The following is a 16,417-nucleotide window of genomic DNA, read 5'->3' as shown; positions in this document are numbered from 1 at the left end:
AGAAACTCATGGCTGCAGCCCACATGCTGACCTCAGGCTAGCCAACAGTAGCTTACCTGAGATGGCAACTCTTCTCGAGGTCTATGTAGCGAGTGGTGAATAGTCTGGAAGCTTCCTCATCCTTCCTTGACAGGTCAGAACCCACAAGGGTAGACACGCTAAGAGTTGCTAGTTTTATATAGTCACACTTGACAAGGATACAACTGAGATGGTAGACAAGTGTTTGGCCATTTATTCTAAGCCACAGAGGCCACTGCTCTGAGACCCATCCATTGGAAACGGCTACACATACACGACAGACTGGAGGGCGGTACAATGGGAAAGCAGGAGAAACATTCACAGCGCTATGCAGCAGTTGCACAGGATACAGTCAGTCATCTTAATGTCACAGGACATCCTCACTCAGGACCACCTCATCACATTTAGAAGGTCAGGGTCATGTTGGTGGGCCTGGTTGGTGGAGTCCAGTGGCACAGAGCATAGCAGCTGCACAGGAGTGTAGCCAGAACCACCATGGAGAGACCCATTCCAGCTTCTAACTTTAGGCTTACAGCATACTGAGCTGAGTCCTTGCTTAGTCCCCAAATTCCTGATTTTTTTGTTTTTTGCTTTTGTTTTGTTTTGTTGGAAAAACAAGCCTGTGGCAGCCACATCCAGATGTGAGCCCCAGGAGGCAGCAGTGCAAAGTACCTGGTGACAATACAGCAAGGGGTAGGCACCACTGCAGGGCTAACAGCTCCCCCGCTGTCCAGTTAGTAACAGTTTTTACACTTGTTATGTGAGATTTTTCTCCTCTCCAAATGACAATACCTTGAAAAACCCATTTAAAATGCAAGACAAATGGCATGAGTGAGACGAAAGCTCACACAGAACAACAGCAATTACATGTTAGTGGTTTGGTCCATACTTCATACTGACATATGCTATAAACGAAAGGCTGTGTAACCATCTGAACAATAAGAACTATACAGAAGCAAAGCACTCACACTGCTTTCCCTTAAAAACAAAAAAGAAACAAAGATACCCTCTCATGCATCCCAAAGAACCAAGAGGGGAAACAAAAAACCTCTAAATATTTAAATAAGATTTGAAATCTACCCTTTGAACCAATCTAAACTTTCTAAACACTTTATCTCCCCAGTCAGATAGTCTCAACCCCCGAAGGTGAACACTTTGAGGTATCTTTTAAATTAGATGGTACTAACAATTTCACCATCTTTTTCTAAAACAACACCAACTAAGCCCATGATGGTTTGTATATGCTCGGGTCAGGGAGTGGCACAATTAGAAGGTGTGGTCCTGTTGGAGTAGGTGTGTCACTGTGGGTGTGGGCTATAAGACCCTCGTCCTAGCTACCTGGAAGCCAGTATTCTGCTAGCAGCCTTCAGATGAAGATGTAGAACTCTCAGCTCCTCCTGTACCATGCCTGCCTGGATGCTGCCATGTTGCTGCCTGGACGGTAATGGACTGAACCTCTGAACCTGTAAGCCAGTCCCAATTAAATGTTGTCCTTATAAGAGTTGTCTTGGTCATGGTGTCTGTTCACAGCAGTAAAACCCTAACTAAGACAAAGCCCTAGATGGAAAAGTCCAGAGAGTACCTTGTCTGATCTGGCAGTGCAGTGTGTTCTCATCTGCCTAAGTGAGGTCAGCTCTGTGATCCGTGGTCATGTGCATTAGTCCTGTAATAAACACCAGTCATAGGACCGGAGTCACAGGTCTAGAGGGGACTGTAAGCACTGTGATTGAATTGACACCTCACTCAAGAGTTCTGACCACCTTTTCAAAATAAAGACTTTGAAAAGGTCGTGGCATGGGAAGTACAAGGGAGGACCCATGCAGGCAACAGACACTGCTATCTGTGCTAGCCTTGAGGCTTTTGGTGGGAACATTAAAAGGTGAAAGCACAGACCTAAACCCCTAAGGCCTGGTGTGTAGTTCTTGGCTGTCAAGCTGAACTCCAGTTTATAGGAGCACACAGGCTTCCCCGGTAGGACTTTACTGCCTAACAAAGTGGCAAACTGATTAACGTTCGTGTCGTTTCATCAGGGTGCTGAGGAGACATCTCAACCCAATGTTCTTTCAAGGGAAAGAAAAATAAGAGCACTTTGGAAAATGCTTTTGTTCTGCTTTAAAATATAAATCTTTGCAAACAAGCTCACTTATATACAAATATATATGTATTTAAATACTATGAAAAGGCAAAGCCAAAGGCCCTTCGTTAATGCATATTCTGGTTACTGTGACACATGGTACTATTCTTTTGCTTTAAAGCTCAAATTCAAGCTTTTAAAGGATGTTAAACAAAAATATAGACTGCTTTTAGAATATAACTCTGAGATGCTAAGAAGGCCATGTCTCTCATCACAATGACAAATACCGTAGGCCCAGACCAAGAGGAGCAGCCCTTAGCCAGCAGGGCAGTGGGACTCTAGGGCGGTCAGTGGGGACTAATGTGGGAAGGGGTGTCGGCATACAGATCAATGGTACCACCCACCTTCTGATGTAACATGTTTCCACTCATAACCAAGAGTTATGTCAAATGTGCTCAACAGTATCAAAACTGAGTCCAGAGACTTCCTGCCCAGGCTAAAGGGCTGCCCTTCTGCCTACTCACAATGCCACTGGTAATTGCAAATGCCATTATTTTTGAGTAGTTCTTTGAGAGTCTCTTGTTTACACTTTACCTCTGTCTAACTGCCTGGTGTGACCAACCTGGGACATCTGAGACCTCAATCTACCTTTCCAACTTTATAATTTTTGTAACTTCATGAATAATTCAAATAACTAAACGAGAAACACATTATGTTGACTGACCTTTTATAAAGTGATACAAAATTCCAAGAACTTGTTCTAAAACCATTTTTGCTATGGTGGAGACAGCCAGGTGGCTCACTATATACTTTCCCTTGGAAAAACTAAGATTGAAAGATGCTCTTCATTCACCAAGTAGGAAAAACTCTGCACGTGCAGTCTCCCTACTTCCCAGCATGGCTGTCCTCACTACGGGTACCAGAGCTGTGGTTTCCACAGTATAGCAAGAAAAGTCAAGTGTAAACCCAAGAGGATGACAGATTTGTTGATTTTTTTCCCCAGAGGAGAAACAAGCCAAGCACTGTGCCAGCCCTCATGCCTGGTGGATGAGGTCAGTGCCTGGACACCGTGAGCACCAGCATGCATTCCTTGTGGGTTAATGGAGACACCAGGCAAGTAGAAGAATTCACAGTATCACATGCAGAGCTGGTTTTCTGATACATAATTTCCCATCATTAGCCATGTGGGTAAGAAGAGAGGAAAGGGCAGAGCCATGGAAACCTTGGTCAATCTGTGGTAGGCATCCATGATTTTCATCACTGTCAACTTTCAATCTCTGGGCACTCCTGAGGATGGGCCGTAGCTGGGATATGACCAGCATGGTGTGTAGGGCCACCCAGCAGTGTAAAGTGTTCTACTGAAGGTCTGACTTCGTCTATACAAGACCGGGAATCCACACAGGCTTGCTGGGAGCCTGAGCCTCTGCTTCCCCAATAGTGCATTTCCATCCCTTGGGCAGTCATGTTCCAGCTCAGACAGACTTACTTCTACTACTGATTATAACACACAGTTCTCTGCAACTTGCCAAGTGGCTACAGATCCTAGCAACCAGCCACACCATTGATCTTTGAATATTTTACCTCTAATTCCCTTTTCAAAGCTCTGTGATGGAGCGGCCACACAGAGAAAAATTGATAGCAGTAATAGTGGCCAGACTGAAGCGAGGTGGCCTTTCACAGACCAGGTTAAATCACAGTGGTGATGATGCCCTGGAGAGAGTTCTGCTCTCACATTGCAGCCGGCCACCAGGGGTGTGGCTGTGTGAGGTGCACACCAGGCCTGCTTCCTAGTGCCAGACAGCAGATGCGGCCTGTCCTAGGAAGCACTCTGGGTCGCCAGTGCTAAGTATGGTTGGGGCCCAAGAACGGTGATTATTACTTCTTCCTCGAAGAGAAGCAACGATGCCATGAAAGAAACTGCTTCTCTAGGAACAGAACAAAACTAACAGGAGGACTGCGTTTCATTCAAGTCCTCTGTGCCAGGCATCACCTGTTAGGCCAGAAGTGGGAAGGTACTGTGGTGGATGGCATGGTAGGGCAAGCAATCTGCCTGTTTACCCAGAAGGCCTCTCACCTGGCAATGACGTGGCATTCCTGACAGGTAACTATGGTGAAGGGCTTGGAGAGGCTGGCCAATTTCCCAACACAGGCTTGCCACTACTGTTAATCCTATCTTGATAGCCCGAGGGAGTCCTTACTGTACCTTCTCAAGCTGAACTGATTCCCTTTGGAGGATTCTGTTGCTTTCTTAGTACCTCTGTTTAGATTACACACTGGCTTCATAGCAGAGTATACATGAACATAAAGATGCTTAAATACCTGGTTTTTAAAGAGAAACTAAATTATGAATGGTGAAGAAAGCAGAATTCTAATCTTAAAGTAATACATGTTCACATACAGAGGCAAGGTGTATGTTCACATACACCTCCAAGACACTTCCTTCTGGACCACAGACACTTCTGTTTGTCTTTCATGTTATGAATGAAGGAATGTTGCCAAAATCAAAACAAACAAAATAATAATAAAATAAAATAAATCCCAAGTTCCCATAGTCCAAAACACAAAAGGCTCGAAAGACTCCCACTGAATTCTGAGATGCAGGCACTGCAGGGTGAGGCTGGTCACAGGACCTGTGTCCTGGCTGATGGTCAGCAGAGGCTGCTGCAGTATTTTCTAGTGCAGATGGCAGAGAACGCCAGAGCAGAGCTGCAGGGACTTCCGACAATGCACCTGCTACCTCCAGGTGACTCAAGAGGCCAGCTGTTGGACACGCATGGTTTTCCAACTCTTATCCCAAGCCATGAAAGAGAAACATGGCACAAACTGTGATCATCCTCTGTGGCGAGAGGCAAGCGAGGCCGGTGGCGGAAGTCTCGAGGAAGGAGAAGAACTGTCTGTACATGCTGAGGTGAGAACGAGGAGACCGCTTGACGAGGACGCAATACCTTCAACAGATGTTTCTCTCTTTTTCTGACAGAGAAAGCAATGAGCACAACACACAGCTGAAATATAGAAGCTTAAACATCCACACAGATTTTCCAATATACTCAAAATAATGAATGCAGCACAGCCAGGCTGTATAAACCATTTGATAAAAAAATATCTTCTTTTCTGTGGTATGGACGACTAAAGAGTCCTGGGAGGGAATGGCTTTCACTAGTTCGCGGTAACAGTGGTGGAGGACCCACATTCGCTGGGAGTCTCAGTCTCTCTTCTTGCTCATCCGGAAGCTTTTCTCCTCCCGGGAGGATGCTGGACTCAAGTGCTTCTTCAGGGAACACTATCTCCTAGTCCCTGGGCGAGTCATCATGACACCACTGGGGTCATGTCCCACAGCTGCAAAGGAGAGAGAAGCCAAGGATGAACTAAGACCCAACTGTACTGGGGATGAACAATGCTCAGAACGGGCTCAATTCAAAGTGCTGTTTTGGTTTTGTTCCCAGTTATCAAGCAAATGCACATAGCACTAGCCTGACTTCTATAGAACGGCAGCTGACATGTTGCTCCTAAGCTAAGGAGAATAAAGGCATATCAGATCCATGCAGGGAGAGAGGAGCCGGCACACGCCTGGGTGACCTTCCAAACAATTCTCTAAGACATCAGAAAGAAGTGCCAGGCCTCCAAGTTTGAACTTAGCTTGAAGTCACTTCTAACAACTTCATCCTACTGCTGCCTCTAAAATAGGACAGGGTGAAAAAGAGTCCACCCCTCTGTCCTGGGCCTCTGCTGTGACCTGCCACAAACTTCACAGGCCTGGATAAGCACTCTTGAAGTAAGTAAGCTTGGTAGAAAAAAGGCTTATGCATCGCTTGGCCACTGATTCCAGGTCTTCCTTCCAACCAGCATCCAGATCAAGACCACCTGCTTTACCAAGCTTCGAGAACGGCACACCTCCCTCTGTGGGTCCTGATCACTGTCGCTCACATGTCACTCCTGTGACTTCTGTGTATGGGACTCACTCTCTCGTGTGTATCCACGTGTGTGAGAGTTAACTCAAGCATTGTCCCTCAGGGGCCAACCATCTGTTTTTTGAGACAGCATCTCTCACTGAGACCTATGGCTCATTGATTAAGCTAGGCTGCCTGAGTCCTCTGGGATCTACTTGATTCTCCCCAGCTCTGTGATTAAAAGCATTTGCCATCATGCCTGTACTTTAAAAAAAAAAATAATAATGTGGGTTCTAGGGATGAGCTCTGGTTCTTGCAATAATATTTTTTTTATCTTTTTTATTAGGTGTTTTCTTCATTTACATTTCAAATGCTATCCCAAAAGTCCCCTATACCCTCCCCCTGCTCCCATTATTATCATTATTATTATTATTATTATTATTATTATTATTATTATTATTATTATGAGACAAGGCTTCTCTGTGTAGCCCTGGCTGTCCTGGAACTTGCTCTGAAGATCAGGCTGGCCTTGAACTCGCAGAGATTAACCTGCCTCTGTCTCTGGAGTGCTGGGATTGAAGGTGTGCGCCACCATAGCCAAGTCCTACTATTGTCTTTTAAAGATCATATCGTCAGGAAATTATCCTGTGCATTGGCGTGGTGGGTGCAGCAGGCTCCCCGTGCTCACGTCCATGGATAACCTGAACACAGCCTCACGTGAACTCCTGATCCTGCTGTCTGTATTCAAGGCCCACAACAGAAAGCATAACAAGATGGCATCTTACCTTGATCACCTTGTCAGTTCCAGAAGTCAGTAGCCATCCCCTGGTTGCATCGAAATGCACATGTACAATGCTATGCTTACTGTCATGGAAGGTGGCTGTGGGGGCGCGTCTGCAAGGAGCAAGACGAGAGTAAGGGGCAGACGCATGGATGACAGCGGTCCAGGACAACCTGAGATTCAGCCTAATGGCTGACGACTGCTTCGCTGTTAGAAATGCTCTTGCTTTCACTCCTTGGTGATCTGTTATATGATGCGGCTACTGCTTTTGCATGCGTGCTTGCCTGTGCCTATTAGTGTGAGTGTAAGTGCACAAGTGGAGATCAGATGACAACTCTCCGAGTGGATTCTCTCCTGTTAACTTGTGGGATCCAGAGGCTGAACTCATGTTGTCAGCCTAGGCATAAGAGCCTCTACTCACTGACCCATCTCACTGGCTCAGGAGGTAAAATGATTCTTCTGGCCTCCGGAATAGAAAAGATGAAAACCCCCAGTTCCTTCAGGAAACGGCATCCACGAACATCTCTACCTATGCTTTGGGGAAGTCACAGTACCTTTGCCAAGTCTGTGCTTTGGAGGAAAGATTATACTCTGGCTGGCCTATTTCTTTTTTAAAGGTGTGGTTGTTAAAATGACACCACTGAAGGCCATCTATGTTGTCTTCTCTTTCCCACTGGTGTAACTGCAAATAGAAGTTTTTAAACGGTATTCTAAAGCTTCCATAAGCAACATATACATGTATATATGCGTATACGTATATATCAAGCCATATAAGTATCTTAATACACATACAGCATTGCCTGTTTTGTGTTCTTTGGCCTATGGCTTTGCTGTCAATTTTAGTAAGACTCATTGGCTGCCTTGACACTCTAGAGGCAAGGGCTAGCGTGCTTGCCAGAGAAGAGGCAGAAGACCAGAGGTGGAGCTGGGCAGGTCGAGCAGGTCCCCCTCATCATGGTTCAGGGTCTCTATACTGCTGTGAGCTCTCAGAAGATGGCTGTCTCTTCACTATAGTAGAAGCTACAGGAAAGACTTTCAGTAGTAAAATGATCACTGTAAATGATCTCAGCTTAACTTGAAATGTCTTAGACTCAGCTCTGACTTGATAAGATGAAGATTCTAAGGTCCCCTGCAGTTTTCTCCAATGATCAGAACTCTCATTAATCTCATGTGCTCAAGAGGCAAACAATCAGTGCACACGAACAACCACTCTGGCAAGGACATCTTGATGTGTATCTGACAGGGTGACGTGATCAGACTGTACTACAAAGTGCTGGGAGGACTGGGACTGGTTATCCACCAGCACCCACTGGCAGCACATTGTTTCTGCACATTTTGTTAGTGTCTGGGGTAGTTTTCAATTCTTACAGAGTTGCTTGTTCCAAATTAGAGCTAAGATCTCAGGACACCAGGCAGAATGCACCAGCACAGAGGAGGGCATATGGGACCATTTCCATCTTGGGGAAACGAGTTTTGTTCTTCCTGGAAACTAACAACTGCTGGAGCCCTTGACTGATTCAACATCTGTAAAGACACCAGGCTGGGCACCAAGGTCTTGGCTCCCCTGGAGGCTCTCAGTGAGAGCCAGCAGCTTTGCTGTCACGCATCTGCTTAGACACATGCCCTGCGATTATTAAGAGGCCAGCAGGGAGTTCTTTGAGCACATTTCCTCTTCACCCGCCTCTCATAACCACAGGGATGTCTTGTGGCATAGGAGCTATACTGTACCCCAGCAAGCCAGGCAGGTGAAATTTCTCTGGAGGAATTCTCAGGCTGGGCTTTGTCCATAACCCGGAGGGTGCAGGGTGTGGGACTTACTCTTCATCTGTGATGGCCTCATGGCAGCTGTCGCAGACCCGCACTTCAAACTCAAAGCCCATGAGTGGGATGGATGAGCGCTTGGAGCTACACTTGCCGCACACGGCCTTCCCACACTTCCGGCAGTGGTGCTGGGAGAAAAGGGAAACAGGCTGCCATGAAGCTGGCTGCAGGCCTGGCACACTCGAAAACTAACTGCTCTTGGGTAAGACACCAGGTCAGAGTGCCCAGAGCTGGCCATAATAGCACAGTCTTACAGTCCTAGCATAGGAGGCTGGTGCCAGGTGACCAAGTATTTGTAGACAAACTGGGACTTATTGTGTCTTAGGTAGAAGGGCTTAGTTTATATTTGATGAAGAATATTTAACATGATAGACTGTACTATAAAGTGCTAAAAGGATTAGAGTGCAGTTATCCCCAGAAACACACTTCATACATACATATACATGATAGACACCATACCACACTACACACCACACATACACACACAACGCATAGCAGACTACAGTACAACAGTGTCCTGGAAGCCACCAAGGGCACACCAGGTTACTACTCCCTTTGGCTTTGGTCTTAGTCAGAGTGGGCACTTGTGGGAAGCATGCCTCCCCTCTTCTGTTCCCCATTCTCCATTCTCTTTAATACCATTGCTGTGAGCTATACAGCGGAGACACCCCGTGGCCAGATCTTTGTCTGTGGCTTTAGCAGTGTTCAACCTAGCTGACCTAATGTTTGATTTCCACAGGGAAGACCAAACCAAACCATAGAATCAGAGTTTGAAAATGCTGTTATAAAACAGACCTTAAACCACTGAGACCACGGCAGAAGAAGGGAAAGTGACTAATTAAGAAGTAAACATGCTCATGTAATTTCATGGTTGGGAACTAACATGAGCTAATGTGACACCTCTAATGTTCAGGTGTCGCCCATTTGTGTTTTAAAACTACTTACAGCAAACTACTAGGAAGCCCCATCTACTAGGGAGGGGCTGCAGTTGACACGGAGGTGTCACAGGTGTGAAATCAGTTACTTTATAACAGCTCCCACTAGGACAAGGGATACTACTTCAACAATTACACAGTCAAATCCCTACCAAATAACAACTTTATAGAGCACATGTCACCAACCTGTCTTAGTCCAATTTTCTTACTGTCCCACATTTGCTTGAAGTTCCAGAAGAAAGGCTGGTCACACTTTTGGCAGGAATCACTGTCCAACCACTCAGGGGTCTTGACAAATAAAGCACAGAGCAGGTCACAGTGAGAAGTGGCACGGACAAAGGAACCATGGGCACTGCGCACACTTCCACACTCGTTAGAAACAGCTGATTCCACAGCAGGCATAAAAATAGTTATGGAAGGTCTGATAATTGTCAGGCCCTGAGGAAGGGATACAGTGGTGGATAAACAGAACCTTGAATCCTAGAGATTATCACTTGCCTGGGAAGATGTCATGAAAAAATTATTAGTAATCAAAGTGTCTAAGTGTTTAAAGCCTCAGGGATGCAGAGTGCTCCGGTAAGGTTAACAGAAACTCTGACAGGCTAGGGGTTGGTAAGGTAAGACCAGAGGCTCTGACATGGGCAGGGGGTCGTGTGTGGTGTGGTGTGGTGTCTCTGAGGAGAGCAAGTCAGCTGAAGAAGGAAGGGAGGAGTCAGGGCAAGGGGAGTCTGAGCAGGCTCCTGACCTCCATGCTGAGAAATTCAGTCCCTATTCTCTATTACATACTATGATATCTAATTGCACTATATATATATATATATATATATATATATATATATATATGCAATCTCACCATAAGTAGTCTACATAAGTCAGACAGGCTTTAAAAGCATGTTCTGCTTAAAAATATTCCTTAGCAGACGTTATGCGGGTGTGTGCTGTGGACATGTCATATGTGTACATACACATACATGCTTGGTGCTTGAGTATGTGTGAATGCTGTATTGGGGATTGAACCTAGGATCTCATACATGTTAAGTAAGCACTCTGCCACTGAGTTATAGCAGGTTGGGGAAAAACTCAAAAATGGTTCTGAGACAGAAAGTGGAGACAGAACTGGACTTGTGGTACAACAGTATTTCCATAAATTTACATACACATATATACACTATACACATTTATATACATTCACACATACACACATACCTTTCACACATACACTACATATAACCATATAGATATACATAGATATAGCATACAAACTCATACATACATATGCATGCAGTCATAAACTCACACATACACAACTAACACACATACCACTTATTCACACACATACACCATAATACTCATATATATATATATATACATATACACGTTACATATAAACCACACACTCACATGTCTCACACATACATCAACTCACACACACACACTATATATATATATATATATATATATATATATATAGAGAGAGAGAGAGAGAGAGAGAGACACACACACATCTCATACATAGACCATGTACTCTCATACAAACACACACATATACCACGCACACTCATATACATATACAGCTATACTATACATAATCATATACAAACATAACACATACATCATACACACAAATATACATAAACACACACACATATCATATATATGTGTGTGTGTATGTATATATATGTATATATATATATATATATATATATATATATATATCACCCTCCCCAACACACATACACCCTCCCCACTCACACATACCCACCACACATGCGCCATATTCTCATACACCACACACGTACCCACACATCTGCTGTACATATGCATCACACATACCACACACACCCACACACATCCTGGTGTCTATGGTGAGGGGATTCAGGGAAAAAAATACATTTAATAAAATCCCATTTTGTAAGTGTAGAGAAAACCAGAAGGAAGGGTGTTTGCCAACATGGAGAGTCCTTGTTAGGTTGCAGATTTTGTAAATATGATGGTATCCTGAGTCACAGACCCGTTCTTTATTTGTTAACAAGCATTTTCTGACTTACTCATCAGGGTCCTCCCTCTCTGCGCCCCCCCCCCCCCAGCTCCTACCTGGCTGCTCTACTTTCCCATCAGCAACAACTCACCACTCACCTGCTCTTACTCCTGGTGCATCTCTGCCTGCAAAGCCCATGAACTTCCCAGTAATAGCATGTGCAGGCCCCACTGCACCCATCCCTGACAGCCAGTCATAACATGCCTTCCAAAATACCCAGCACTGACATTCTCTCTTACGAGTGTTGATTGGGATTTCATTATTTATACCATTTAATAGTCCTCGGAACGTTCTAGAAAGTCTGTCAGCAGCACTTCAGGTTAGAACAAACTTCATTATTGTTAGAACCCCACAGCCTCTGCCATAATAACTAGGAAGCAATTCCCAGAGGCTTATAAAGTACAGTGTTTGCAAAAGATGGATGGAATCGTTCCCATTGCTCATCAGCACTTCCAAATTAACAAGATCTTAAACCCATCGACAAGTGCTGAATGTTCATATATATGCATGTCAAAATGGCTCAAAGCTGGCTCCCAAATGCCTACTTTCATCTTTGGAAACAACACTGTTATATTCCTTTGGGTTTGGTCATCCTTTTTTTTTTTTTTTTTTTTTTTTTTAAAGCACACAACAGCTAAAGTTGACTATCCCTAACTCAAAGCATGCCAGGACACAATCTCTGGTTCTGGGGGGACCGCTGAACATGACCAGCACAGGCTGTAATGACCCTCTGTCGGGATATGGATGGTGCCCAGTACAGTTTTCGAAAGCAATACTCTACACTTCTTTGCCTCCTACTAGTAACGATTATTTTAATTAGTTGCTAATAGAACTCCTGTGGTTTTACGGTCCCACACAATACAGCTGTAATCTTCCTAAGCATTTAATTCCTGGCACTTGAGGGCACTACACTGTGGCTAACTCCAGTGTCTCTCTTGGGACAAGGCTGGGTGAGGGGATGGAAAAACCCTTTTGTCTTTATAAAGTGTGCTTTTCTCTTTAATTCTCACACTCTATAGGAATACAGGACAGGAATGCTGACTGCCAAAGGGAAAGTTTACCCAAAATAATTCTAGGTCAAAAGAGAATGGTTAACTTCAAAATATTTGTTCAGGGAACATTCAGTAAACAGTTGTTAAAATGCTTAGAGACTAAAACCAAGACTAAATTTAAAAAGTGTTATGGTAAAATTTAAATCTGTGCTTAAGAAGACAAAGTCTCATATCTGGGGACTGTTTAGACTATGACAGTCACAAGAATATGTATTTCCATTAAAACCAAACTAAGGGCTCTTCTTCCTTGGGTTTTCTAACATATGACACAATGTATCTTATTTCAGGGTTTATTCACTATAGAAATAACCAGGAGGGGAGCAAAGGCAGACCTGCAGGCTTCACCTACCTCCTGCCTTTCCACATCCATGTTCCAGACGACAATGCCACCGTCACCGCCACATGAGATGAGCTGTCGTGTGTGCTGTGCATAGGAGAGGGCCTGGACTTTGTCACTGTGAAAAAAACCAAGGTTTGGGGTCACTTGGGGGAAGCAAGTAACAGGCTCCACAGCAGACACCACCAAAGCCGTCAATAGCCAGACAGTAGCAACCAGTAGGTAGGGATGCTGACAGGCCCTTCCACATGCTAACGGTCAGACCTCCATAAGCTCAGATGCTGCCTTTGCCTTCCCAGGCCAGGAGGACGCACTTTTAGTCAGTTACCAGCAGTCATAGAGAGATGATTGCTGACTTCAGTGCAGTCTTCTAATCCTCCCTTAGGTGCGTTCCCATGTTGCAGGGGAGACTGGGGCACTTGCTTCTCGAGTCTCTGAAATGCTGGCCTTAAGGCAGCTCTCAGCCGTCTACAGCCTCCCTCCTCCTGACTTTCTCCATGAAATATCAGTTAGTTATCTTGGTAACGATTACAATTAAAATAAGTAATTACGGGGCTGGAGCAATGGATTCCCAGTACCCACATGGTGGCTCACATCCACCTGTGTCTGCAGGGGACTCAATGCCCTCTTCTGGCCCACACAAGCAGCAGGCATACATATTCTGCAGAGATAAACAGGTAGGTAACATATTCATATACATACAATTAAAAAGTGAGTAATTAAGACTATGCCAGCTGCTCTGGTCAGCTATGGTAATACAGACTTGTAATTCAGCACTGGAGAAGCAGAGGTGCTAAGATCTAAGTCCAGTGGCCCAGGCCCTCTCCTTACTTTTTACAATACACTTGAAGAAACCAAAAAGCCTTGGTTTAAAACACTGATACAATATCTACTTTATTTTTACATTAAAATGAGAATAATTCCAGCACTCGGAAGACAGAGGCAGGTGGATCTCTGAGTTCAAGGCCAGCCTGGTCTACAGAGTAAGTTCCAGGACAGCCAGGACTACACAGAGAAACCCTGTCTTGAAAAAAAAAAATAAATAAATAAAAAAATAAAATGAGAATAAAACAGATTGATTTAAAAACTACAGTGAGGAATCCATTCCACATGGACATTATACATATTATATGGAAAAACCATAAAGATCTGGCCCTTCACCTTAAAGAGAGATACTACATCCTCCATGTTACTATACACAATTGCAGTGCATGTTACTACATATAACTGTAGTACATGTTACGACACACACTGCGTTCCATGTTACTATTTATTTGTAGAGTCAAGGTCTGTGCTGGGGCTGGTACCAGAATGCTACTAGTATATGGCTCTAGGTTCAAAACCCAACATCACAAAAAGAAAAAAGAAAAAAGGTCCAGGCATAGTGGCTCATATTGGTAATCATAGTACTGGGAGGATGAGGCAGGAGAACTTCAATGAGTTTGTGGCTGGAATGGGCTATACCAAGTTCCAAGGCAGTCTGGGCTATCTTGTGAGACCATGCGACATATCAGTCATTAAGCCCTTAAATCTCTATAGGCTACAAGTATCCTTCCTGTTACTCTCATGTCTGTCTGATGGTCAAGCCAGACTTCTACAAAGGATGGCTTCAGAGCTTCAAGAAAGAGATTGTATCCACCAGTACTTTAAAACACTATCATTGTGAAGAAGGACCCTTGGTCACAGGCTACCGAGTGTTTAGACTGTGCAGTGGACTAAGCAGGATTCCCCTAAACTGTGGGAACTCACTTTGTTCCGGTTACAGATGGTGCCATGAATAGGCACGACTAAACCAGGATACAGGAGAAGGCGGCTTGCAGCTTACTCATGGAACAAGAAGTAGGCGTGTTGCTTAGAATCCTTTAGATGTTTTAATATTTTATTTTTCCAATATATAATGATGTCTTTCTTCTTCCTGTAAGCCATGTCTAACCTACAGCATAGTAAATTCTACTTTCATCATCTAAATTAAAACATTTAAAAACAGCCAATCTCACACCAACCACAACTCCAAGCTGTTAAGACTTCCCTTAGTTTTCATGATAATAGTTATTCAATGAGTTCTACAACTGATTCACAGGAAATGGGGAGGTGGATCAATCAGTAAACTACTTACTACACAAACATGAGGCCCTGAGTTTAGGTCCCCAATGCTCCCATAAAAAGCTAAGCAAGCCTCCCAGTGCTGAGGAGGCAGAGATGATAAGGTCGATTTTCACGCTTTGTCAGCTGTGAGCTTGCACACTTTTCTGGGTTATTTGATTCTACAGGGTCTGTATTAATAGAGTACATCTGACCACTATTTTACAACCCTGTATCATAGAAAACTGATGGTACCAAAATCTTGCTCAGTGAAGATACCACTATCCCCAGTCCTGACCACGCCATGAAGAAGCCAGCTGTGCATCCACATACAAATTAACTTCAGCATTCTGTGTGTGTGTGGCTGTGGGAAGGGGTGTGCATACAGGGGTTAGAGGTCAGCCTTGGGTACCATGGCTACGATGTTTACTGTGTAAGCCTTTCTGCTATTGTTATTTAAGGCCCCACTGACCGGGCATTGCTGCCACATCTCTTTGCTTCAGCAGCACTGTGATGACGAGAACACACTCTATGCCCAGCTTTTTACATGTGTCCCAGTGACCAAACTCAGGCCTCACATGTGCATGGCCAGCACTTTCCTGGCCGAGCTGTTTCCCCAGCCTCACTTTAGCTCTGACTACTGCTGTGTATAGATTTCCCTTTAAACTACTTGTAATGTTCAAGTACTTCTCTTATTAACTAATGACTAATATAAAATAATTCACATTGATTTGAAAAGTCATGCTTTAAAAAGTATGTGGTGCCTCCATTCTGACATTCAAGGGCAAGGGGGAGACTCTATCCTTTAGTCAGCTGAACAGACTTGAAACCATGCTTGTACCACATTTCATTTGTTAAGGCAGTGGCTCTCCACTTTCCTGATGCTGTGACGCTTTAATACAGTCCCTCATGTTGTGCTGACCCCCAACCATACAATTATTTTTGTTGTTACTTCATAACTGTCTTAGTCAGGGTTTCTATTCCTGCACAAACATCATGACCAAGAAGCAAGTTGGGGAGGAAAGGGTTTATTCGGCTTACACTTCCATACTGCTGTTCATCACCAAGGAAGTCAGGACTGAAACTCACTCAAGCAGGTCAGAAAGCAGGAGCTGATGCAGAGGCCATGGAGGGATGTTCTTTACTGGCTTGCTTCCTCTGGCTTGCTCAGCCTGCTCTTATAGAACCCAAGACTACCAGCCCAGAGATGGTCCCACCCACAAGGGGCCTTTGCCCCCTTGATCACTAATTGAGAAAATGCCCCACAGCCAGATCTCATGGAGGCATCTCCTCAACTGAAGCTCCTTTCTCTGTGATAACTCCAGCTGTGTCAAGTTGACACAAAACTAGCCAGTACAATAACTAATTTTACTATTGTTATGAATCACAATG

At 44.3% G+C, this 16,417-nt stretch overlaps 1 protein-coding gene across 2 annotated transcripts in view; it reads right to left on the bottom strand.

The window, feature by feature from the left end:
- Nucleotides 1-209: 209 nt before the first annotated feature.
- Wdfy2 (WD repeat and FYVE domain containing 2) overlaps nucleotides 210-16,417 on the bottom strand; it is a 134,528-nt gene continuing 118,320 nt past the window's right edge. Inside the window, exons 8-12 of one of the 2 annotated variants that reach the window (XM_021181667.2) lie at nucleotides 12,956-13,061; nucleotides 9,703-9,804; nucleotides 8,579-8,709; nucleotides 6,765-6,873; nucleotides 210-5,428 (exon numbers count right to left, since the gene is read on the bottom strand). In XM_021181667.2, the coding sequence (XP_021037326.1) occupies nucleotides 5,399-5,428; nucleotides 6,765-6,873; nucleotides 8,579-8,709; nucleotides 9,703-9,804; nucleotides 12,956-13,061 (478 nt within the window). In that variant the 3' untranslated portion in view covers nucleotides 210-5,398. The remainder of the gene's footprint in view (nucleotides 5,429-6,764; nucleotides 6,874-8,578; nucleotides 8,710-9,702; nucleotides 9,805-12,955; nucleotides 13,062-16,417) is intronic. The other variant, XM_021181668.3, reaches the window with a different exon arrangement.

This window comes from Mus caroli, unplaced genomic scaffold (genome assembly GCF_978045245.1).
Source record: "Mus caroli unplaced genomic scaffold, Mus_caroli_1 scaffold_12, whole genome shotgun sequence".
NCBI classification, from domain to species: domain Eukaryota; kingdom Metazoa; phylum Chordata; class Mammalia; order Rodentia; family Muridae; genus Mus; species Mus caroli.
Note: the sequence above shows the minus strand (reverse complement) of the source record. Positions and strands in the feature narration are given on the sequence as shown.